The following is a 24,833-nucleotide window of genomic DNA, read 5'->3' as shown; positions in this document are numbered from 1 at the left end:
AGTGGTATTGGAATCGTCCTGCAGTTCAGAAGCATTGCCAAGTCCTGCAGTTCGCGGGTGACGGCGGGTTTCGAAAGAAATGCGTTGCTGGTATCGCTATTTGCACTCGTTCTGATGTGCACCCGAAGTTCCGGTGTTAACATACAGCGTCTCACATGCGCCTGCCTGAGCTACTGCATCTTAATGTAGGTATGGTAAATACCTGTAGTCGGCAGAAGCAGGCTGTGTCAGCTGTGTCGGGCATTTGCGCGGATGGCGGACTTCAATGACTAGAGGTTCACTCCATGTTGCTGGAGTGTTCATCCTTCTCCCTGTGAAGTGGACGGGTGGTGGGTGCTCGGCGGGCGTCGTCGCCTGGTTCTATCCGGATGGCGGATGCTCTCGAAGTCGAAGACTTGCCGGCCTGACCAGCGCAATTAAACACTCTGGCAGTAGCGCTGAGCGGTTGGCTGGGGTAGAAGTAAAACTAGAACACTGGGCGCGACATTCCACCACAGTAGCCGTGGCCAGCGCGCGTTGATGGCGATAAGAAGATCCTGGTGGCCATGAGTGTGGTATAGAGCCACCTTATTAGCTTAGCATGCAGCGCAAACAGGCACAAGCTGGTGTGTGATGCATTCGGGAGAGTCGAAGTACAATACCGTAGGTTGCCAATATGTGAAACGAGAGTGCGAAGTCAATAAATACCTAGCACTACTGACTTAAGGACGTGGGACCAATCACGACCTGTCTAGCTCGCTTGTCCTTGTACTTATCCAGAACACCTTCACCTATTATGCTCTGCGAAGCTTTCACGCCGACCAGGCCACCTCGCTACACACTCGAGTAGTCCCTCCGGGAGCGCGCGGCCGTGTGTTCATGGTGAGGTGTCAGCGACGAGGATATAAGACACAGTTGTAGCCCCCCCTCCCTGCCTCGCGCTGCGCGCAGACTTCGTACAAGCTACTACTATTTCTCCTAATTCTCCTATACATTGCCGGCAATCTCCTGGAGCTCCCTGACAGGCCCTATAACAATCTAGCGCTCCTCCGACAGCAGACACGCATCGCTCTCCTACACCTTGAAGGTCCACCCGATCAAACCCAGCATGTACAAGTTCGCAGCCATCGCGCTCTTCGCGAGCGCCGTCCTGGCCCAGATCCCAGGTCTTCCATGTTCGTAGCCACAGCTCGTCCTCGCAGAAGAAGCACAGCTGACACTGGAGACTACTAGCTTGCGCGCAATCTTGTATCACAGACTACGGTGGATGCAACCAGATCGACGTCAAGTGCATCTGCTCGAACAACCCCCTCCTCGAGAAGCTATCGTGCTGCGTTTCGCTGCAATGTGACGAAGAGGGCACAGCAGGTTTGTAGCATGGCTGTAAGGATGGAGACGACCTCGGCACTTGCTCACCAGTATTCGCAGCGGTCATTAAATTCGCAGACACTCTCTGCGGGTCTTACGGCGTCACCACTCTCCCCACCGCTGCCACTTGCGTCGCTACGGGCACTGCAACCTCGACCACTGCAGTTGCCACTGGAACTACCACCGAGAGCGCCACCATGTCGATGACCTCCGCCCCAACCAGTGTCTCCTCTGCTATGGGCTCCGCCGCCAGCATGGCCTCCACCGCTGCTTCCTCTGCTGCCGCCGCCGCGCCCACCCACATGGCCCAGAAGGTGCTTGGTATGGGTCTGGGTGCTGCTGGTCTCTTCGCCGTGTTGTAGAATTGTACATGAAAGAGGCGATATGTGTGGCTTTCGTACCGTTGGCTTGGGAAGAGTCGGACGCGTAATTGGAACGGTGCGAGGTGGTGTGGATATAATACGATATGATACCTCAGCTGTGCAAAATGTAGAGAGTTGCACATACCTTAGTTTACGCCCTCTTCAACGACGTGTAATACGTTGAGGTCAACGCAAGAGCGCCAGCGCTCCTTCCAATTGGGCGCGCGCGTACATGCACAAGGCTGCCATTTCGTCTTTGCAGTCTGATGCGCGCCATTCGTTACAGCGAGCCGCAGCCACTCGAAAGATGAGCTGTATGCCTTGTAAATTACGCAGAGAGTTGAAGGAGGAAAGAGTAAGGTCACTTTTCCTCGACCAGGCTAGGAACACGCGCAAACATTCAATCCAGCACCGCTTTGGCGTTCCGCTATCCCGAGCCTGACAGCGGCAACGAGTACCAGTCCAGAGCGAAGACCTAGCGCTAAAATCATGATGGGCCTGGCGTCACACAGGGCCGTCATGTCGGCTTATCAGCCATGTTTGGGCCTTTCGTTCCAACGTCTAACTTTCCATACCTCTTAGGCTCTCCTATTTGCGCAGAGATTGGCTAGGACCGGCCGGCATCCCGCATAGTGTAGTTGCGAAGTGGTCCTGGGAGGTAGGAGCTGGCTGACTTTCTTCAGAATCAAACGAATGGACTGCCAACACTCCAAGACATGCGAAATGAGCTTCGACTGCTGCACCCGCAACATGGCTATCATGACGCTCAGGTCATGTGGGACGACGAAGGCCATTATCGCACCGAGGACTGAAAGTTCATTGGCATACCGTTTGCATGGGAAGATTTCCCTTCCCGTAAGATCCAATTCGCAGGTCAGACCGTACGAGAGCATGAGGTAATTACATGCCGGCGCTGATGGCGGAATACGAGAAGTCTGCAGTGCAACTCTGTCGCCAAGAACTATTCCTGCCATTTCCTGTTCCACACGGACGACACGGCCGAGAATGGTCCATGTACCCACCTATGTAGGTCCCATTGTCATCTTTAGTGGAGGCCACGACACTTTGAGGGCTTGCACTGGCCAGCAGCACCATTATTAGCCACCGTCCCGCGTGGCATCACATGTCCTCCTTGTCCAGGGCACGCATAGCTTCGACCTGGGAATTTCCGTCATGCCCATGTCGTTTAGGAGGACGCGGAGTAGTACAAAGTTACCTAACTATTGTCACTTTGTACTTAGGAGGTAATGCCAGCCGACTCTCTCCAGCGCTCATATGCGCTGATCGATATCTCGGGATGGACTTTGGCCGAACACAATCCGTTCGCAATGGCAGTGCGACTTGGAAAATGAGTCCTTGATTGTAGAAGAAATAGAATAGAATCAGAGGAAGAAAATGAACCTGCTCCAGTAAAAGAGAGCAAGACCAGATATGCGGTCAATTTGGGCTGAAGGCGGAGGTATTGGCTTTGTGCTATTGCAGTCATCTATGGGTGTTAGCACTCCTACGCTTCTCTTCTGAGGCACCTGTAGAGCTATCTACTCTTCTCTTCCCAAGGTAGGAACACAGGCAACCTCAGTGCGCATCTCGGCTCGGTTTCTCAACTATACCGATAGCAGTCGATGCTGCTTCGAATAAGCGGATGATATTTCCCGGAATACATTATGTTGCTCGCCAATCACTGTTCGATCCCAGAGCTCGTCCAAGCCTAGCTATATTACCTATAACTATGCGGCAATCGAGAGTTAGAGAGGTATGCCCCTGAGTACCGGGTAACGTTTTGTCGCCGGACATCCTGTCTCTTACACGAAGAGGTACATTTTGTCAAGGACACTAGATAAGGCTTCTAGCTCCAATAGAGGCTAGAGCACTTTACTTGCTACGTAACCTTAGAAAATGTCTAGACCTGTTTTGATCAGAATAGCATACTTAATACGATACAAAGAAGGTAAGCTTGTAAGTTACAAAAGTAGTATAGATTCTTTGCTTTAGACTATAGTATATAGCATAATAACTTTAGCTAAGTATAAATGTATAGAGCTCCTAATTTTAGGATAACTTAAGCCTTAGTCTTAAATTCTTAATTCTTAAGAAATTTTTATAGAATCTAGTATCGAATTATCTATCTACTTAGTTGTTTTTCTTATGTTTAGTAGAGAATAACCTTCTTCTCTTCTAAAGTAAAGTATATATTAAGAGAAGAGAAGAGTAAAGTACTAATATATATATATATATAGTAGACTAGAGATTCTAGAGAGTATATATTCTAATTAGTACTATCTCTAGTAGTAGAACATATTGTTTAAATATATACTGTCTTTAAAAAAACTAGCTACCTCTATCTATCTTATCTAAAATTTGTAAAAGTAAGAAGAAAGTATCAAAGACAAGATATAGAAGATATAAAACTAAGGGATAGAGATAGAGATAAGAAATAGAGATAGAGATAGTAGTTAGCCGATTTTCTATACTACTAACAGGCAAACCTATAGGCTAGTTATATTAAAACTAGAATTTTATTACCTTAGTAAGTCTAGTGGTCACGATAGCAAAACATTACTAAATAGGAAGAAGTATTTCTACTATTTCGTAAGGAACCCCTTAGTAACCGTCCGAACTCGGAAGCTCCTCCCGGCTCCGCAAGCAAAACTGCGCTATTTTTGAACACATTCGACAAACGAACAACAATGAGAGTCAACGACAGCACTAGCGGTCTCTCTTCAAGATGTCGACGGAGTGACTCTGCTGAGAACAAGGAGAAGAAAAAGACAGCAGAGATCGCGACAGCCGAGAAGACAACTTCAAGAAATTGCGCTTGGTGCGATAGCGACTCAGTGCGACCGCAACGGCCTCCTCCAGAAGTCATTGACGCATTTATGCCCCTACCGGCCAGGACTGGAAGTCTGGAACAGATGCACACCTTGCAGAGACAGCAGACATCCCATCACCGCGCGGCGACATGACTCAGTCAACCATGCCAGAGGCGGCAATATCATCCTGGTCAATCAATCCATCAAACAACTACACCGTAAGCTTGACCTAAGGGTCCGTCTTGATTTTCAATTGGATTGGTCGCTTGAGACGAACACCGCACGGTGGACTGAGAAGCGAACGGCTGATCTACGCCTGTGTGGTCTATGGACTCTTGGCATCCAACCACTGCTCGGGAAGGTAGATATGCTCAGGGTCCGTGGAAACAACGGGTTGCCGTGCACATTCTGGTTGGATTTAGGTCTGCCGGGTCAGTGGAATGATAGGAGGTACGTGCAGACCATGACCGATGACATGCCGATTTGGGTAAGGTAGCTCAGTCCACTTTCCATCTCCGCTAACGATGCCTGGGGCCAGCCCTAGGAAACCCCAAGAGCCTCGTGAGAAGCTTCGGAAAACTTCTCTCGGTAATGGAGTTGAATGCGCCTCGTATTAGGCCCTGCATTCTTACCTGAGCATTCCGGCTAGTGCAAAAAGGCAAAACGTTGCTGGCCATGGTTTCTCCACCGCCAAGCCTTTGTTGTCGGTCAGCACGTCAATTGAGGTGTTGACACTTCAAAACACTGGATATACACCAAGGCAGACGAATAGGAGGCAGCTCCGAAATCGACCTTACCTTTCACTCGCCATGAAGTTCTGTCGGACCTGTGAAAATCTCAAACACGCGGTTCCGAGGCAAGGACTGACTTCTCCACAATGGCAGAGAGTTGCTGCTTATGCCGCAGTCCGAACGTGAAAAGAGCGACGAATTTTCCAATGCAGCATAACAGCAGTGGATACCTCTGAAAGTTGTTCATAATGGTCTCGAGGTGTCTTGTAGGCACATTGAACCCAAAGGGCCGCTTTTCGTATTCGATGCTCCGCAAGTATTGTCCAAACGCCTCACACCAAGCAGGTCGAAGGCAAGCATGCTGTATGCAGAGAGTCATGTGCAGCCTCGCCTTCACACATCCTTCGTCGCGTACGATAATGTCTCGGACGACATGTGCTTCCCTGATCAGTGCTTTGGCAAAGAACGCCAGGGTGGGAACTTTCTTTGTTTGGACGTGTAGCGGTCGGCTACGCTCGCTGCCGATGCAATTGGAGTAATGGCCTCAGCAAAAGACACAGCCACCGCACTGTTTATCCACATAGGGCTGATGGCCAAATACCGGCATCCTTTCGATGGCCTCATAACTGGATCGAAGCAGAGGACAGTCCATGTGGAGCCATACCTGTGAAAGAACGGACCTACCGCAACTCGCCAACTGAGGTCTCAGAGGACGGGGCAGGGGTGAAGCCGGCTATCACTTCCAGGCGGTAAGACCAGGCCAGGAAGCCACAAGCGCAATAGAGGGACAACATCGTCAGTGCATATCATTGAAAGACTACCTTACCGTGACTGCCGGACTGGGTAACTTCATCGGCAATAATCGCTGGGTCTTGCAAGGCCAGCATCCTCTACCTCACATCATCAAGGTCACGCGCATTGGCAGAAAAGCGTGCTATGCGAGCGAACTCCTTCTTCAGAGCGGCCCAGGGTCCGTCCATCAAGTCCCATTCGTCCACGGGGCCGGGGAGATGTCCGGCGTAAGCGTTCACGATAGCCCGATTACACAAACCTATGGACATCAGGTGTTCTAGAAGCCTCATCAAAGCGCCTCCGTAAACTAAAAAAAAAAAAATTGCTGCACCGGGCAGGTATGATCTGTAAGATCTGCGGTTGATCTTCTAGACTTTTTGAGGCTTACAATGGAAGGCTTATATACACCAGATATCCGACATGGTCTGTGCGGGAGGCGGAATCCTTGCAAATCCCGGAAGCTTAAATCTTCTTCACACAACATTCACCCAACGTCTTACCTCATCTCTTACTTCACCGACGAACCCAAAACTTTTACATGTTGGCGAGATAAGAATTTGTGGGTATACCAGGGGATATGCGCACGCAATTTTCTGCTGTTGTATGCGAATGGCGCGCACGCAAGCACCAGCTTGTGAATCATGTGAGCCTTGCACGTGAGACACAGGCCCTTTCAACATCCACCTCTCCGACTCTCAGAATGAGGTGATTTGCTACACCGCACGGCATTTACACGTAGAATAGATGGGGCGTGTGCCATTTTGGGAAAATGGAATGGAGTTGAAGCTGTAGACTAAGCGGACTATCCTGACTGGACCGTGACAGTAACCTGGTCCAAGAAATGTGAAGCACACCGGTTCGAAGTCGTCTAGACCTTGTACCGAAGAGTAGTCTTGCTCCAGAGCTCGTTGCCACTCATCTGATACTCGATCCCCTTCATATATAAAGCGACCGCCTCGCTGCAGCCATTCGCCATTTGGTGAGCAACCATTTGATCGTGTATCATTTCCCACTCTCTTGTCATAGCCCACAACACCCTTTTCGCGGCAGCAATATTCAGTCCAGAGCACTCTGCGAGAACGAGGACGCCTGAACACAGCGATGACCCTTCTACATGGCCCGTCTTGGAAGCTTTGAGCTCCTTCTCCCAGCTGTAAATGTCGTTAACGATGGAAATGTGCTTGGCGCAATTTTGCTCTAGGGACTCCATCGCTATTGACTCGGATGGGAGGAGGTGCAAACCCATCACGAACCGCATCAGAGCAGACAGTAGCCTGTGCAATGGTCAGTATCTTGTGTTGTTCACAAAAGGCCCACTCTCTTGTCTAGGTGGGGTGAAGGGGAGGAATTACGCTTTACCGACATCCTTCTCTCTATACTCCAGGTACCGCCCCAGCTCAGACATTCGGAGTCGAATGCTATCGGTCTGAGCTCTCATGAAGGTGAATGTGGGTTCTAGCACTTCATCGGCGAGATCTGGATCGCAAGCTCGCATATCTTCCCACAGGTCGTAAAATATCCACTCTGCGGGATCGTTGCCTAAGAATGTGGGTGTGAGCCCTAAATGAGCTACAGGGAGCAAAGGTACACGGATAAAGCTCACGATTAGGCAACATGTGACCGCGGGCAATGGGCATCAGACGTGCATTATATGCCTCACCGTCCTCGAGAGACATTTCTTCTAACTCATCTTTGAAAAAGCAGAGACATCAGCGACCACAATTCTTGCTTGCTACAAGTGTAGAAGAAGAGTCTTACCATCGATCAAGAAGAGTATCGTGAGCAGACGGCAGGCCGCGTGAATCCGATCGTTTCTCGCCAGTGGAAAGTACAGACACGTCACGCCTGAGAAGTCGGCGGCCAAAAAGTTCTTTCGGGCCTTCTCACCGGGAAAATTCCAGTGTCGGAGAAAGTATTGGTCGACTTCGTGGGATACCTCGTCCACACATGGATGTTGGAGTGGTTCCCATTCCGAGAGCGGGATGTTGTCCTTGACAGCCGGAGATGAAGAAGCAGCAGCAGTAGTAGAAGAAGAAGACGAAGACAAGGAGTCCTCGTCGTCGTGATGATAATCCAGTATACGGCTAGGCATTTTCCCGAAGTTGCTTCAATGTTGTTTTCGCAAAGAGTTTTGTTTGAGCCTTGCTTTTTTTTGGAGGGGGAAAAGGTTCGGATGAGTTGCTTTTTTTTTCCTTCTCTTTTTCTCTCTCAGTCATACCAATGACGGGTACTTAATACTTTCCGTTTGGGGGAGGGGGTTTACCACATGCTGGACATAAGACTCCCAGATAGGGATCACCTCCCAATGCCAGAGAGGGCCCCCCCAATCCCAGACCGAGCCAGCATACCTAGACCACTCGCGCTCTGGTGCCAGTGAGCGTCCAGAAGAGCACCTCGTGAGCATTGCATGTTCATATTGCGTGAGGGCGTAAGACCGACAACGACCACTACCGTTACCACCACATGGCTCTTGGGATCATGGATTCCTAGAAGTATAGCATGCACAATGTCGTGCCATAGCCGCACAGCTTCCGAGCTCTCGCCTATCGTTCTCCCTTGATGCGTCAGGTATGGGCTATCGTATCCCGCTGCTCGGGTATGCTGTCCGTCGGACCCTTCACCGTACGTAAGAGAATGAATGTGCGCTGGGTGGTATAGACCTCGTCGCGCTAGTCGGTAGGCTGCCGCATTATCCTCGGCCCGTATTCCAGCACCGGATATAAATGCGGAAACGCTATTACACAGACCACTACTATGGAGGTAGGGGATTAATGATTCTCGTATAGTATGTAAGCAATACACTGATATCTATTATCTTGATAAGAGATACGAAATAGTGTCTATATTTAGACTCTACTTATCTCTAAATATAGTAAATATATCCTATCTATAGATATCTATAGTATTTTGCCTATATTTGCTTCTATATTTTCTTCTATACTTGCTTCTATTTTTGGTTCTATAATATATATATACCTCTATATATATATACATATATATATTACAGCAAGTATATACTACAATTACTAATAGAATTTAGACTTAGTATTACTAAGTTTCTATACTCTAAGCTCTATACTTAATAAGGTAGTATAGGTAGTAGAAAACATAAAAGAACAAAAGCGCCCAGAGCACTAAATCTTGCGAGTAGTTCTAGTATACTTGTTTTGCCGTTTCAATAAGGTAATTGCCAAGATAACTCGGTACCTACCTAGTAGGCTAGTACTAGGTAGGATTCCAACAGGCACGCTACTCCCGACGCGACAGCGTGTGTCTAGATACCTGTATTCAGGCGTCGAAACATGTTGTTCTATAGGAAAATCTTCCTAGGTGCACTACGGCGTATATCGTATACACTCGATCCCCCTACACATCTAGCGACCCACCTTTCGCTGATTGAGATAGCACGCTGCACGAATGAGTAACGGAGAGCATACCATGTAAATATTCGCGGCTACTAGTAGCAGCCGAGCACATAGCACTCCACATCTCAGGGTCTCGAGTCGATCTGAGGACCCCTTAGCTGCAGTTCCGTCGATCTGAAGACCCTTAAGCTGCAGTTCCATCAATCCAAAACCGTTGATTTGTTGCAAGACCTGGAATGTCATCCTTTCCGATTAGTTCATGTGCAAAATAGGCTCTATCCGGGAAGTGCTCACAATCCCAAGGTGGAAAGGCCTTCTAGGATAGGATGAACCGCAAGAGGAGAATTCATTCACGAGCTCCACTTCATCCTAGCGCGCCATGGTCAGCTGTCACCAACTTCTCCACCAGAGCTGGCAGGATAGAGTCTAATGACGCTTAGCCAGGCCTCTCGTCCGCCTCTGGCGCAGGATGACTGTGAGCACGGAACGCCCGCGGCCAAACAGGCAAGGTGTTCACCATGGCCGCCGCGACATGGTCAATATAGCCATGTTCCACGGCCACGCTGCGGGCGGACGAGCTCGTTGGACTCAGAAGTCGCGGCGGGACGCTTGACCTCTGCTCATGAAAAGGTGATCTTCTTGGTTGTCAAATCCGCCACGATCTGTTCAAACGCATCGCGTTTTCGTTTGCGATCCGCCATCGAGCCAGCTCCACTGTGCTCGTCCTCTCTCGTTTCCTGGTCAGCAGCCAGATCTTCTGCAGTCTGCGGTTTCCAGCATCGGATCGTGCCATCTCCATGTGCAGAGTACATCTCGACATGATGAGCGCGCCATGCGAGAGATGTCGTTCTGTTCTTAGGATTGCTAACACTGACCTCGTTGTGCGGTGCCGAGCTTCGTATCCGAAGGCGATTCTGTAGTGACCCATTGTGCATGTCAAACGCCATAATCTCTTTGGGATTGGGGTAAAAGACTGTCTCTCTGCCTGTTGCTGAAAGGTGACTAGGAGCCAGCAATGGCAGCGAGGTTGTGGTAGTGGCATTCTTCAATCCAGGCCCAAAATTTGCTAGTGTATTGGCACCAGTATCCATATTCCACACTCTCACACGCTCATCGTGACCAGTTGTAACCAGAAAACGTCCATCATCAGACCAGACAAGTCCATTAGTAGCGCCGTTGTGAGCACGACCCTTTTCACGCCTCCGAGAGCCCGTTCCTAGTCCATCGTAGCCCGCAATTCCGATATTGTCTTCCATGTCCAGGACTCCAAGGCTGCTTGCAGATTTCCGGACATCCCATAGACGCACCACTCCATCTGTACCACCACTTGCGAGAATGTTCTCTTGCTTGGGGTGCCAGGAAACTGACAGCACAGCGCCTGAGTGACCGGCCAAAGAGTGTGTAGCAGAGCCCGAGCGAAGATCAACCAGACGCACAGCTGGATGTTGGGATGCGCATGCCACAAGCAAGTGGGAAGCGATGTGAGAGGTAGCATGAGAATACACTATGGACCCAAGGTCGAACGAGGTCGATGTTTCCAATGTTTCCGACGAGAACAGCTTCAACGTGTGATCATAGCCAGTGGTGAGAAGAGCAAGAGAGTCGAAAGGATAAAAAGATACATGAGTGATCCCTAGGCTTTGAGTGATGGACGTTCTGGCAGATACCGTCAACGGCAAATGCGTGACAGCCTCTCCAGTATATGTCTCTGCCGCCTCAAGATCCCATATGGCGAGAGAAGAGTCAGCGCCGCCAGAGATCAAGTATCGACCTTCGAACCTGTCGACGGCTATACTATTCACACCGGCGGCATGTGCAAGATCGACAGTCCTAGGAGCATGATTTCGAGGTGTCTGCGCTGGAGGCTGGAGAGCGAAGCGGATATGTGAGGCCGGCTGGAGTGCCTTCAGAAGCCGGTCATGTTGGGCTCGGACGAGCACTTCTGGAGCGATTGACCCCAGCTGACGGTTCAACAGAAACGAATTCATCGGTCATTGTGGTGATGATGGTGAAGGGTATGGTCATGGTCGTAGTGGTGAGGGGGATGGATGGAGGGTGGAAGAGGGAAGGAGAACGCATCCGACAGAAGGAAGAAAAGTGGATACCTCGACGGACACGGACCTCTTTCTCATGCTAAAACCTCAGGCCGCACTAGGTATTCTCAACTGTGTACCAGGTGCCTTTGTGGTATAACATTGTCTCTCCAAAAACAGCCAGCGCCAACATGATCTGATTCACCGCGACAATGCGTGCCAATTTCTCCACGGAAAGCAGTCTATCTCTCATGCTAATACGGATTTGGTGCGGAAGACTGTCATCGTCAGTGGAAGCGTACATGTAGCCAACTGTCCAGATGAAGCCTTCTTCGCGCCAAGAATGCGGCCTGGTATGCGACAGCAGTGAAGGCCCAATTGATCTTGTTCCCAGTTCCAGGTTTCATCCTTCATCTTCCCGTCAACTATCATGTATTCGGAGCAATTCAAACGCCACAGAATGGAGACTGGAGGCTGCCAAGTACATGTAAGGTGATATGTCATCGGAAGGACTACTGAGACCCCGCTCGCCACCTACATGTACATGTATCTACCTGCTACAGAGATCTGCCTTGCGATAAGCTGTCACGAGACAACTGCTGCCCGGGCAGGACAATGATGTATTTTGCAGTCTCCCGGAATGACCAATATGAGGAGGGTATGCCACGACTAATCTCTCACGGATTTGCTGAAAGTGAAGTGCTTGTCTGAGCACCCTCACCACATCTACTGTACTTGATCGGGGTAGATCGGACTTTGCCAAGTACACGAGGCTTCACCATGTCAAAACTGGGAAAACTACAGGCCAAAATCCAGGGCGATGGACTCAATGAAACCTATTACGGTCCGGGCGACGCAGTTGCTGGCCTGATTACGTTGGTCTACCGACCGTATTCGAGCGTTTTTAAGAAAAATGTCCCAACAGCCGCACTCTTTGGCCCCTTGAGACTAGATGTCATCCTGAGCGGACGCATCAGGATTCGCATCCGAAGAGAACGATCACACGCGCTGCCTACAGTCCACGACGTGGCTCTCTTTGCGCAGAAGTTTAAAGTCTACAGAGGATCATTCGAACCTGAAGTGGGCAAAGAATATACATACCCGTTCTCTGCCAAGTTTCCCCAGTCAGAAGATGTATTGCCCCCGTCGTTTGCAGTGCTCTTCTCTGATGTGCCCGACGTCGTCGATGTCGCCGTGCAGTATCGTCTGGGAATCACAGTCGAGATGCCGGGCATTGCTATCGAGACCATCATGCCGCCCCTAGAATCTCAAGCTACTGTCCAGTACGAGATTGCCAGAGCTTCCATGGCTTCTATAGTCCAAAATCGTAGCACATTCAAGCTTCGAACAAGGATTCAAAACCAGCATCTGTTGCCGGACGAGCAGCAGCCAACAGGATTCAAAGGCAAAGCAAAGGCAATCTTCACTCCCAACGAGCAGTTCCCTACCTTCGTCTTGGACATCTTCTGCACAGACCAGCGACGCATCTATCATGGCCAGCAGATGAAATTCGACATTACGCTGAGACGCGATGACAGCGAAACGACAGCACCGGCCGTACCCGCCATCACGCTCGATAGTTTCAGGGCAGAGCTCAAGGGAATCACACTTGTGGATGGCAGCCAGCGCTTGATAGGGCCTCCCGTCAGCTACAGCAGGACTACTGTTCAGGATATGGTCTGCCAAGCCAAGTTGCCCATCAGCTTTTCGAAGACGAACGACTATTCCACGACCATCTCGACGAACCGGATTCGGAGGCATACAAGCTCTTTCAGTCATCCGAAGCTCTCCCGAACTTACACTCTGAAGATCACGATGCAATTTACTGTTGCGAAGAAGAGTATCAAGCTAGTCAAAGACTGTCCAGTGATTGTTGTACCTGCCCCACACGATTTGCAGCCGCAGCAAGTCATTGCGGGGCCATCCAGAATAGTGGCGCATGATGAAGAGGAAGACCAGTTGCCAATATATGAAGAGGCGCCGTCTTACGAGGACACGACTCAGAATCTAGCAACGTCAGCGACTCCCGCATATTCACGCTGACCTGGATGCTTGAATCAAAGTGCGAATTACGCCTACGAAAGAGGGCACAGGACGAGTTCTCGACGCAATTCTTGCCTACCACATCTTCCAGGTGCTACGTATCCACCTGCCCGTTGCCTGATCAACCTTCTTGAAGTCGGATAGTCTTTGAGATCCTAGCCATGCTTACCACATATCGCTTCTCAAGCTTGATCGTGGCCTGGACAGCCACAGTTCCAACAGGACACGAAGGGCGACATCAAATCGCCGAACATGAGATTGCTTGCAATCCTTACACATCTGCTTCAACACCAACAACAACAGCGACAAAAAAACCGCATAGAATTGCAGACTCTATGAATCACCACAACAGACTTTTCAGATGTTCAAATGGTTTGAGGATTTGGGTAACCTGTACCCTCTTTGGGGGCTTTGCCGCCTCAATATCCCTCAATGAAGAGTCCACACGATGAAGAAGACCAACGAACAAACGACGTATCTTACTTGGGCCTGATTGGGGGAAAATGGCCATTTCAGCGCGATGCAGCTCGCGCAGTCAAAGCCTGTCTGCAGGGTTATTCATCAGACAGAGGTTCTGGCAAGCAGCCCAGCGAGCGTCACATCAATGGGATGAAGCAGCGAGCTCCGCTCGTATAGGAGTTAAATTTGGCATGAAGAAGAGGCCGCGGGAGGACGAGAAAGAGAGATCTGTTTCTGGTGTTGCCTTCTCAATAATACAAGTTACACATATACATTCATGACGGCCGTTTCTCTCGCATCCTTATGCAACATAACACTTGTCCCTATTCGACGATTTCCAACTCCTCCTTTCGATCCCTCGCAAAAGTATCTTTCCATTCATCCCATATCCTCTGCAACTCCTCTACATACTTGGTATGCAACTCATCCACATACTGGGGGTCAGGATTCTTGCTTTGTATCGTCTCGATAGGTCTTCCCACTACGATATTGATAGGGCGTCGATACGGCATCATCCCGACATCGTAATTGAACACACCACGGGCGTGGAAGAGGGGGACCTGCAGAACATGTATCGTTAGTGGTCTGACATGACAGGTACAAGAAGGATGGAGGCTGCTTACAGTGAATCCCATCAACTTCTTTACAAACATCTGAGCTTTATGGATCCAAGGATGACTATCCGAGTCGAATTGCTCATAAATGTCGTTTTCGCCGAAGGCCAGCGTGGGGACGAGATCAGCACCACAGCGTATCGCCAGCTTGACGAATCCTTTGCGCCGCTTGAGGACGAGACGTAATGTGTATGGCTTGCCATCTAGAGACTCGCGTGCGCCGCCCACTACGATGGTAATGGCGCGACCCATGCCTTCCTTATTCGGTCCGCCTTTAGACAGTATGTTCTCGCAGCTTTCGCGACTGACAGAAGCGAGACCCATGCGGAGTGCATACTCTCGGTACAATGGGATTCTAAAGTTCGAATCCAGTGTGAGCAGGGTGTTGGTTATTCCGGGAAAGAGTTGGCTGAAACCGAGAGCTTCAGTTGCGAAAGCCGCGAACGCGCCATGGCTGATGATACCGTGAGGGTGGTAGCCAAAGACGTACTTTCGCGTCGGTTCCAGTTCTTGACTGCGGTGTAGCCGTGCTGGAAAGTATGATGCAAATAGGGACCAGATTTTGCTGCGACGCCAGAAGTCGGAGCGTAGAGCAAGACTGCCGTCCACGGAGACTTGCGAGAAGAGAACGTAGAGGAGGTACGGTACTAGGATGGGCCAGAGGAGCGGAATGCCACAGAGGAAGCAGAAGATGGTCAGACTGCCGACAATCGACAGCGTGTGCATCAATACCACTGCTGTTTGTAGCCGTCGCTGCGCAGGTACGTTGAGAGGGGCCCATCTGATGGCACTCTTCGCCCAGCCTTCTCCTGCTCGTCGTCCACTCGTGAGCTCGCTATCACTCCGTTCTCGTGTCGGTCGTTGAACAGACTCGGGCTTGTTCTCCAACTGCTGCATGCGGAGCTGATCGTCTTCGGAACGCTTAATGGAAGCCAGATTCTCACCGCTCTTATTCCTAATAAGGTCGATGGAAGTGGTGTTCTCTGGAGGCGGCGTCGGCGGTAGCACCTTGCCATTGCTCTCTGTCTGCTCGTCCTGTATGCCCATCATCTCGCTCTGTGATTGCGAAGAAGCGGGCCTGTCAAAGTTGAGACGACGCGACGAGCCACGCTTATGCGATCTTCTGGTCGGTGATCTGGGAGCCTCGTCCTCGCCAGCGCCGTCGAAGGTATCTCTACTGGTCTCCCGCGTGCTGTTTGTCCCGATGATGCAGTTTCTGACCGTCTCTTTCACGGGAAGTCCGCGACCATCCCCATTGGGCAGTGCGTAGGGCGCGGGCGAATTTTCTTTAGTGGCGCTCGCGTAACTATCGCGATTCGACTTCGCCTCCAGTCGACCCTTGGGATGTCTCAACGAGGGACTGCCAGGCGAGGGGAGTGCCTCGTCCAGGACTTCGCCAAATGCACGGGGCTCGCCGGACGCGCTTCTGCTGGATCTGGGCCGAGGAGGTGTTTCCTTGATGGCGCTCTCGTCGAAGATGGAAGTGTCTGCGTCGATGGGATCTTCTTCCGGAGCAGCGGCGTCGGCGTAGCTTTTCAAAGGGTCGGCAGGCTCGGCGTTGAGAGCCATTGCTAATCGCCTATCGCTCCTCCAGGGATCACGCACAGGGGTTTTGGACGTTGGGGCCTCGGAGTGGATTACAAAGTGGACATGTCAGAGGCATAGAATGTTGTAGAACTGTAGAACTGTCGCGAGAAGGGGAGCGCCTCCTTCTCTCGTCCCGCCAGTCCACTCTGCATGTTCCTTGTACCTTCCTCCTTGGAACATCTTACTTCCGCTCACTGTAGCAGGATTCAATACATGTACAGGTCCTTCCTTGACCAGCGATGACGAGTTTCGGGAGTGCCGCGCGACCCGATGCGAGCTTCTCCTTTGCCAAGTCCAAGCGCCTTGCATGTGAAGATCAACTACTTCCTATCTCTTCCTGTACACGACCTCGCCTTCACCCCATCAGTCACCGCGAGATCACGGCATCGCTGGGCGCATCGAGCAGGCAACGCGAGGCCATGTCAGTCCCGCGGCTACGGAAAAGAGCACCCCGACTACGAGGACAAGGCTGAGGCTGAGCAGCGGCCATGCCCAAGGCACCAAATCCTCTGCTCCGGCGCAAGTCTTCGTCCCCCTTCACGACAGCGCAGCGCACGAAGCCTGGACTGCGTCGCGGCAGTACTCTTACCGAAAAGGAGCTCGAACACAACCGTCTCGAAGATATCGGCATTATACCGCGTCTGGCCACGACTTCGAAGCAAGACGTGGTCTCTATGATCCAACACATCCTCGATCACGCTTTTGAGCCAATTCCCGAAAGAGCTGCAGGTCTGAACAGCAAGCAGATTGCTGAGACTCTTCAGTTTCGTGCCCGCCTCCCACCAGTCGTCAGCATTGCACATCTTCATGCTTTGAGTGCATCTCCCACAGAAACAGAACGCGAGCTCGCTAGACTGGTAGCCGAGGGAAAGGTGCGAAAGGTTACAATACCCGGTCGAGGAAAAGGCGGGACGGCGATCGGGGAAGGTGTCGTGTTGGTCGAACACTGGAAAGCTCGCATATTGCAAGAGGATGTTACATTAGATGATGAGCTCAAGCAGAAATACATCTCCTTGATGCTCTCGAACTCCACTGCTCAAACCGTTTCTGTTACCAAACTTGCCAAAAGTGAGATTCGGAATCTGGTTGAAGCTGGCTTTCTCACAAACCCGTCCGCTCTCTCTTCAGTATCAGGAACCTCCTTTACGTCTCCCTCACTCGGCTCCTCCATTGCAACAGCAGGCCATACAGCTGTAACGGGGACGTACGCTGCTGTGGGCGGGTATGGAGCCATTCACGATTCTGGGGGTGGAGGCAGTACACTCGCCACTCAACACGATCGGATCCATAACAATACCAGTCGCAAAGTGGATACCATGACTTTCAGTCTTCCCGGCACTGGACCTTATTTGAAGTTATTAACAGAAACTCGACAGCACCTGTTGTTTCTGCTCAAGCAACTCAGTCCGAGGTTTCGTGAGGCCACGAAGGATTTGTTGGAGGAAAAGTGGAATGGGAATGTGCTAGGTGATGCCTTGTCAAGGGCAAAGAGGATGAGAGGGGAGTGGAGTGGAGTTCTACCAGGACAGACGAGGAGATGGAGGACGTTCTATGGGTTGGAGTTTGAATGGGTCCTGGCCGAGTGTCTGGGGAGCGGATTGATCGAGTTATTCGATACGGGAAGTGTGGGTATTGGGGTGAGAGCAATATGAAATGAGTCAAACTCACTCGCTCACAATCGGCTGGTCGTGACAAGTGCCATGATCGCTTCTCGCCAAATTGACCAAAACGAGCAGTATAAGCATCCCTCATCTCAGAGCGGCAGCGTGCAGACCGATTTCCAAGCTTCAAGATGATCTCTCCTGACTCTGCACTTCTCTTCACGATGAGCGTGTGTGTCGGAAGACGTCGGAGGTGTGGCGAGAAGCAGCCGTCCTCTTCGCGCCCGATCTCTCTCTCTCGCGCGCGCGCCTACACAACAAGCTATGGATTGCTTTCAGCATTCCAGCAGCAAACCTGACCAAACGGTTTGTTTGGGTAGCGCAGATTCATATAAGTATAAGCACTACTCAAGCAACTCACAGTACCCATTTTTTTGCTCACAGTACACAGCTAGACAGTCATCAATATTCACGAAGTTGAACATATAACACCAACTACCTTCAATCAGCGCCGAACTCTCCCTCTCCGCAGTGTAAGTTGGTGCGGCTTGAGTGGGATCCGCGCGACAGGAAATCTATCGTCGAGACCACAACGTGCAGTATAACCGGTATACCCATGAACCAAACATTACAAGAATCAATACGACAGCTTTCCAACGAGAAGGAGGGCGATAATGCGAGCATTCGAAGCGACATATACGTACACCAGTACCGCCAGCGTGAGTTCCAGTCTTTTTACCCCCGGCTCCGCACATTCCTAACCGTGTTCCAGTGGGTCGACAGTTCCACTTCTGGCGGTGCGACCTTGCTCGCGGGTCTTGTTTGAGATGGGTTCCGTGGTAAGTTTGCTTGGATTCAATTGCGTCCGGAATTTCGTACTTACCTAGGTAGGCAGGCAAGAGCTTATGCACGCGCCTAAAGCTGGAATCGAGGATGAGGCCGGTATAGAGCCACTCTGCTGAACAGACCAATGGAATAACCAACTGCTACTAGCAAGTAGCGTGTCTGACCTGCTAGGTCACGAGTGCTCCGAGTCTCTGCTGACTATTTGCCTCGAACATCCGCACTATCCATATCATGAATGTGGCCGCTGTCTTTCGTCGGCAGGGAGTTCGAACGCTTGGAAAGACAATTCACCTGTCCCAACTCCGTCGGTTTCGATTATTGAAGGGAGTGTATCTACCTTACTAGACAAAAACGGAAGGGAGTGGAAGAGTCGGGATGGCGTCCCTTTGTCGGCGGTAGAGGATGCCTTTGATAGGAAGGAGCGGGCAGGTGTAATATTTGCACTGTCGACGACACCACCGCCGATCGCTCCACTACGGTACTTCTACACCCTACCGACTATAGCAGTCGCCTAACCGATCTACTAGTACCCCAGCGGGCCTATTCCCACTCCGCAGCGCAAGGGCAGTTCCATGGAGCCTTCGCGACGGCGAGAGCGGTAGCAACCCTTCTGACGACGGTAGCGACCTGTCAACAAATGAACCTCCCTCTCGAAACCCCCCTTATCCAACTCGCGGCGATCCCGATACACTCTCAGGTTCCGATTGTCCTCCACCGCCGGGTCGCTGCTGTGCCAACGCACAGACCCAAGGCAGGTACTATCAGAGCTATTTACCTTATCTATCCATATGTAACTCCAACTCCTCATGCCTCGTCTACTTATATCTACTACTACGATCTTAATCTCTGTCTCCATCTCCATCTTCTCCATGTAGTATCTAGCGATCGCATAATGACTGGTGGTCGAGACAGCAGCTGGTACGGGATAGCTGATAGGAGGCTGTCTTGTCTATCTCGATCTCTTTTCACATAAAGTCCCACAGTCTACTTTCTCTCTCTCTCTCTCTCTCTAGAGAAAGCTGGCTCTGCAAGAGCTTATCCAAAAAGAAATAAAAACGCCTTCACCAAATCGAGGCTTCATAGAGAAAGCAACATATTTCTCGCTATCGAATCTTGTACTTAATGTTTTTTTCTAATCGAACTTCTTCCAACTCTATAGTACTGCTACTACTAACTAATAATTATACTCTGCTCGCAGAATGCAAATATTTGTATATATGTGTTGTAGCGGTGCTAATTAGACTTGCTTGCACACAGGCAGGTGTGGAGCCAAGTGAATCTAACTCAATTGGGACTAGAGTGGCGCTCCCACGCGTGAATGAATGAATAGATTAAATTAGATCGTATCTGACAGTTCTACCTATATTCAGCCTAGTACTGTGAGCGTATCGAAGTAGAAGTCCACCTTGAAGCTTTGCTCTCTGCTCAAGCGGTTCGCTAATCCATTATACGAGGAGGTTGTTGTTATGGAGTCACTGCCACCTACCTAGTTACTGAGACGCATACCTAGAAACGACGCATTGGCCTATAAGTATACTATTATCCGGGATAGAACAGTGACTTCACGCGTCGAATTAACAACGATACTCTTCACCTGCTAGAAAACGATACAATGTCCCCTTTAGCGGTGTCGTCCGCGTATACGGACCACATCTATAATGATAGTAACGAAGCAACGAAGTGTCGGCAATTCACTCACGATGATTCACAACCGCGTAAAGGACAGTCAGAGAGATTGATAGTAGTGTTCCAAATCCCGAGTTGGGCTACAATAAGCCTCCAGCACCGTGATGAATGGCCCCACGAGCCGGATCAGCGCCAAGCAGCCTAGTGGATCAGTGTGCAACCCGAGGATGGGCGACGGTATTCCATTATGTGGAGAGATGGAGATGAGGCGGCAGTCCGCAAGTATCCTCAAGCGAACCAGGCATCGCAAACGACCACCAACCTACACCGTGCAGCTACCAGATGGCACGCGCGTCGACAAGATCAAGCTCAATGACATTACAGACCATGTCTCCATTGCTGAGCTGGAGCGCTTTGAGCATCACCAATTCGCGCTCGAAGCCAATAGTGTGGCTGCTGTTGAATGTGCAAGACCCGTAGCAGCAAGATCGAACTCGGGTTCTCCCCTCAGCTCGCTGACGAGCTCAATGTTCGAGGACAGTGCGGCCTCGCGATGGATATCCGCGCAGTCGCCTGATGCCAGAAGGCAGGAAGCGTGCGACAGGAGCTGGTCTCGAGAGCACAAAAACGTGGGAATACTGGAGACTTCGCCTGGCGTGTACGTTGCACCGATCCACCCAGGAGGTATCCAAAGCTCTGTCAAGTGGGTGGCGACTAGGTCATTGATCTCGGCAAGAACGATTGAGACAGGAGTTGATGATCAGGAGAATCCAGAGTGGGTTGCATTCATCGCTCAGTCAGGGGAGCTGGAAGTTCGTGATACTGGCTACCGAGGAGGAGGAGAGCTGTGGGGTACTGTTGACGAGAATGACAATACGAGAGGTATGATGTCTTCTCGTAGGCAGAAGGACTGGTTCTTGTTGCCCCTAGTGCCAGCCATCGAGGAAAGCAGCGACCTCGTAGCTGTCAGTCCGGTGGCAGAAGTCGTGATGGGAAACTTGGCAGCAAATGTGGAGGTTCAGCGACATCGATTGATGAATCCAGCGACAGTGAACGTGGGCGCGGATTTGTATTTGGAGGTTGGGGGAGATGGTAGAAAGTTGGTGGGCTCGATCACTTCTGTTTTGATCGACAAGAGCGTGCTTGACTCCAATGGTTGTCCGACATGGCTGAATCGGACTCGTGGACCACCACCTCTCTTGATCGACATGTTCGATCACAAGGGAAAGGTGTTGCCTGGTCTCAGGACACATGCTGCTCAGCTTGAGGAGAATCGGATTCTGATCATCGACGGTTTCTGGTTCGAAGCAGACTATGACACACCAGATGTCGCTCCCGAGGATGCATTCTTTGCAGCTCTCCCTCACCTGGCCAATGGCTATGCTTTCGAGGGGACCATTGTGGTGGCACCGAACCAGCTGAAGAATCCAGCGAACAAGGAGAGTCTAATCAACAAATGGAAGAAGTCTGGCTTCGAAGTGTGGCAAGAATGGGTGGAGGAGGAGGCGCCTCTTGTGCTGGGCCGTACCTGGACTACTGTCGATGTGGAGAGGGATAAAAACTGCAGCTCAAGCTCGCGATTACATCTCGCATGAGTGGTAATTTGCTCGACAGCCCCACAGACCAGAAATACTAGAGTGTAGCCAGTCCCACAGCTGTCCAAATTACAGCCGCAAAGTCATTGTTCTCCAGCCCGTCGCAGCGTCTTGCTGTGATACGGGTGATTGATTAGCTTGAAAGCATTGTGCTGAGAACAAAGACCCTCTTTGTCATGGTATGTGTAGCGATCCTGCGGCTCTGATTTCCAGCAATAGCACAAAGCCAGTAGATTGCATCTTCGTGTTGTCTTGATACCTAAGTGTGGAAGTCGATATATCAGGCGAGACCATGTGCCTGAGCAACGGGTTCTGCTGCCTATCACTCCCTTACAACTGATTACTAGACCTTTGCTCTGGCAGCAAAGACATCCACACACCTGTATGATGAACACCATCATCACCACCACCAGCACTCGTACTGCGTATCTCAATCATGGGCTGGGCCCACTCACATCGATACCAGAAGAGGCAGAGTGCGCAATTTGTGTAGACGAATGCACTGAGCCAGTAGAGCTACGAGGATGCAAGCATACCTTCTGTAAGTGTTCGTGGAGACGTATTTGGCGGGAGAGGAAGTGTCGTGCTGACAGAAGAGTCCAGGTCGAAGCTGTATTGTCCAGTGGCTATCCCTTCGCACCAAAAATACATGTCCCAAGTGCAGAGCTGCTTTATTCGCGTTCGATGATGCTGATCGCGGACCCGTTGGCGTCGATCGCATAGCAGTGATGAGTCAGACACTGGCGAACAGTGGGTTGCTAACAGGCGAGTTCCAGGTTTTCAGTGACGATATCGGCTGGACTTCCTCCGGTATCGAGCAAGCTACAGCATCCGCGCACGCTTGGCTGGGAGAGCAACACCATCCGAACTTTGCTGGGATGGCTCTGATTCACAGAGATCGCCTTGGTCAGCATGTCGTGGCTATGGGCAACCTCATCTTGGGCTATGCACAGGCTATGCGTCGCTCATACAGCAGGAACCAGCGACGAGATTGGAGAATCATTATCGACTTCTTGTATAGCATTGTGGAGGCGAGAAACGGTGCCGAGATGGAGGCTACGGTGATGCCGCAGCAGCTGAGAGAGCAGATCCGGATCAGTCTCCTGCAGGAAGATTTATACGTGGACCGCTTCTTCGAGGATGATGCCGAGAGCGAGTCACTTTCTGGCGATATGGACGTCTTGCTTCAGTACATCTCGCACCAAGCTGCTGAGGAATTCCAACGTCGAGAGGTGCGAGCACGTACCATCAGAGAGGAGCCGAGCGTGCTAGGTAAGGTAAGTCTGTGGGCCAGGCAGCGATGGGAGAGCTAGACACATAGCATCAGGTTAGGTAAGGTAGGTAGAGCTCACCTGCAGCCTCGCAGCTTACCACGTCCAGACTAGATGTACCTTACCACCTATATGTAGGAATGACAGCACTGACAGCACACATTCCTCGTTCCGTGTTTCATCTTTTTCTCTTGTGATCGTGCCACATCGGGACAGGCTCGCGTTTGGTGCTGTCCGACCTGTACGACAACCCCACATTTCTGACTGTGAATGAAATACACCTACCTGAGTAGGTACCTGGTACATGTAGTTGCGTCTTTCGTGAGAATTCATGTCGTTAATACCAACTTATAGGGGACCCTCTACAAGATGCTGATGATCTATCCCGTGTCGTCCATACTCTGTTGCATACCTTGAGGTGACGAGAGAATCTCCGAGTATAGAATCTCCCGATGGAACTTATCTCTTCATTGCTGAAACCAATCGTCGCCATGGTAGTAGTCAGACCTACACGAGGCGATGGATAATGGCAGAAGTCATAACAAGCCTGGCCGCGGCGGGAGCCTTCCGAAGCAATATGCAGGACATGATTAGTAGAGCTCCTCATCTGGTGGGACCGGGCCTGGGGGCAGTAGCGTGAGATGTGGGCACTGGAGAAGGAGGCAGTCCTGCAGTACAACAGTACAACCTGGAAGTTAGCTTACCTACCTTACCTGACTGTACAAGCGACCTACCTCCTACTAGGAGGTATGAGGTATCGTAATAGCTGTTGGCTGATCGGTGAGCCGATCAGTAAAGGTACATCTTTACGTGTAGCCGGAGCTTCCGACTTTTGATGAGTGAGACCTGATTCGAACTAGAGCTTGCATCCCGTTGTACATGCAGAGCTCGCGTCCCTGCAGACTAGGAGCTATGTATATCCAGCATCACGGGATGCACATGAGAGAGAGGTACGCGGTGACATACATACATACGGTATACAAAGCATAACTCGTACCGGCGCTCTCGGCTGCACTTGACGCTGATTGGCCTGATTCCAGGCAGACATGCACAGAGCCTATAGGAGGTACGGTAGCACGCTGGAGGTCAGGTCAGGTTGATATCGGGGCGTTAAGGGCGTCTGCTCGATAAGGAAGTGGAATCCAGGCTGAGTGCTGACGCTGCTTTTTTGATTACCTGATTATTCAGGTATATGGGGGCCTCGAACTAGGTTTGTTCTATGGGAGCAGCAGCAGCAGCAGCAGGCTCAGCAGTATCATTCTCATCCTCATCCTCATCGTCACGAGGCAACGAGGCAACGAGCGGACATTCTCCCTCGTGCGGTGAGAGGAGCAGCAGCAGTTTCGCCAGCATGTCGGCGCAATTGGCGCACATGTATCCACGCACAAAGAGGATGGCCCGCCGAAAGGTCGATCCAGCGCCATGGGCAGATGCACCAATGGCGGGACCCTGTCGGAACTACCCCACGATAGCATAAAGCTAAATTTCATTGTGACCTGCAAGCCCATGCTGAAGATGCACTAAGCGTCTACTAAGAGTGAGGAGTTCTACTAGGGAGAGGAGAGGGAGGAGGAGAGGGAGGGAGAACTAGGTAGGTAGCGACCCGGTATGATCACCTATTATGCCATGCCATCACAATGAGTACCTATGAGCTGAGAACTGAGCTGAGCGGAGCGGAGAGCTGGGCCGGGCTAGGCTGGGCTGTTTCCTTCCTCTGCCTCCTGAGCTCTGTTTCCACTGTTCCATCACCC

At 51.0% G+C, this 24,833-nt stretch overlaps 10 protein-coding genes across 10 annotated transcripts; 6 read left to right on the top strand and 4 right to left on the bottom strand.

The window, feature by feature from the left end:
* The first annotated feature begins 36 nt into the window (after positions 1–36).
* SEPMUDRAFT_151027 (uncharacterized protein) lies at positions 37–643 on the top strand. Its single transcript, XM_016906548.1, has one exon. It carries the CDS (start codon positions 266–268, stop codon positions 518–520), a length of 255 nt encoding a protein of 84 aa, XP_016758054.1. The 5' UTR covers positions 37–265; the 3' UTR covers positions 521–643.
* A 164-nt stretch (positions 644–807) lies between these two features.
* On the top strand, positions 808–2,129 carry SEPMUDRAFT_151026 (uncharacterized protein). The gene is made up of 3 exons (XM_016906547.1): positions 808–1,154; positions 1,213–1,347; positions 1,408–2,129. The coding sequence occupies exons 1-3, from the start codon at positions 1,088–1,090 to the stop codon at positions 1,707–1,709; spliced, it is 504 nt and encodes a 167-aa protein (XP_016758053.1). The 5' UTR covers positions 808–1,087; the 3' UTR covers positions 1,710–2,129.
* A 3,227-nt stretch (positions 2,130–5,356) lies between these two features.
* SEPMUDRAFT_135341 (uncharacterized protein) lies at positions 5,357–6,857 on the bottom strand (the record flags this gene model as incomplete). The annotated part of the gene is made up of 2 exons (XM_016902708.1): positions 6,150–6,857; positions 5,357–5,734 (listed from the first exon to the last, which is right to left on the bottom strand). Exons 1-2 carry the CDS (start codon positions 6,330–6,332, stop codon positions 5,357–5,359), a joined length of 561 nt encoding a protein of 186 aa, XP_016758052.1. The 5' UTR covers positions 6,333–6,857.
* Positions 6,858–6,910: 53 nt separating this feature from the next.
* SEPMUDRAFT_51031 (Aristolochene synthase from penicillium Roqueforti) lies at positions 6,911–8,134 on the bottom strand (the record flags this gene model as incomplete). The annotated part of the gene is made up of 4 exons (XM_016909181.1): positions 6,911–7,316; positions 7,395–7,581; positions 7,646–7,732; positions 7,801–8,134. The coding sequence occupies 4 exons, from the start codon at positions 8,132–8,134 to the stop codon at positions 6,911–6,913; spliced, it is 1,014 nt and encodes a 337-aa protein (XP_016758051.1).
* Positions 8,135–9,211: 1,077 nt separating this feature from the next.
* Positions 9,212–11,426, bottom strand: SEPMUDRAFT_151024 (WD40 repeat-like protein). Its single transcript, XM_016906546.1, has one exon. The coding sequence runs from the start codon at positions 11,393–11,395 to the stop codon at positions 10,028–10,030; it is 1,368 nt and encodes a 455-aa protein (XP_016758050.1). The 5' UTR covers positions 11,396–11,426; the 3' UTR covers positions 9,212–10,027.
* Positions 11,427–13,114: 1,688 nt separating this feature from the next.
* SEPMUDRAFT_50184 (uncharacterized protein) lies at positions 13,115–13,483 on the top strand (the record flags this gene model as incomplete). Its single annotated transcript, XM_016909152.1, has 1 exon — positions 13,115–13,483. One exon carries the CDS (start codon positions 13,115–13,117, stop codon positions 13,481–13,483), a length of 369 nt encoding a protein of 122 aa, XP_016758049.1.
* Positions 13,484–14,265: 782 nt separating this feature from the next.
* On the bottom strand, positions 14,266–15,453 carry SEPMUDRAFT_50862 (diacylglycerol acyltransferase; the record flags this gene model as incomplete). The annotated part of the gene is made up of 2 exons (XM_016909177.1): positions 14,266–14,502; positions 14,566–15,453. The coding sequence occupies 2 exons, from the start codon at positions 15,451–15,453 to the stop codon at positions 14,266–14,268; spliced, it is 1,125 nt and encodes a 374-aa protein (XP_016758048.1).
* A 1,162-nt stretch (positions 15,454–16,615) lies between these two features.
* SEPMUDRAFT_151021 (uncharacterized protein) lies at positions 16,616–18,203 on the top strand. Its single transcript, XM_016906545.1, has one exon. It carries the CDS (start codon positions 16,632–16,634, stop codon positions 17,793–17,795), a length of 1,164 nt encoding a protein of 387 aa, XP_016758047.1. The 5' UTR covers positions 16,616–16,631; the 3' UTR covers positions 17,796–18,203.
* A 2,177-nt stretch (positions 18,204–20,380) lies between these two features.
* Positions 20,381–21,811, top strand: SEPMUDRAFT_110345 (uncharacterized protein; the record flags this gene model as incomplete). Its single annotated transcript, XM_016900840.1, has 1 exon — positions 20,381–21,811. The coding sequence occupies one exon, from the start codon at positions 20,381–20,383 to the stop codon at positions 21,809–21,811; it is 1,431 nt and encodes a 476-aa protein (XP_016758046.1).
* Positions 21,812–22,198: 387 nt separating this feature from the next.
* SEPMUDRAFT_119662 (uncharacterized protein) lies at positions 22,199–24,408 on the top strand (the record flags this gene model as incomplete). Its single annotated transcript, XM_016901533.1, has 3 exons — positions 22,199–22,352; positions 22,415–23,088; positions 24,271–24,408. The coding sequence occupies 3 exons, from the start codon at positions 22,199–22,201 to the stop codon at positions 24,406–24,408; spliced, it is 966 nt and encodes a 321-aa protein (XP_016758045.1).
* Positions 24,409–24,833: the final 425 nt, after the last annotated feature.

Source organism: Sphaerulina musiva (genome assembly GCF_000320565.1).
Source record: "Sphaerulina musiva SO2202 unplaced genomic scaffold SEPMUscaffold_9, whole genome shotgun sequence".
Classification (NCBI taxonomy): domain Eukaryota; kingdom Fungi; phylum Ascomycota; class Dothideomycetes; order Mycosphaerellales; family Mycosphaerellaceae; genus Sphaerulina; species Sphaerulina musiva.
This window is presented reverse-complemented; position numbering and strand designations above follow the sequence as displayed.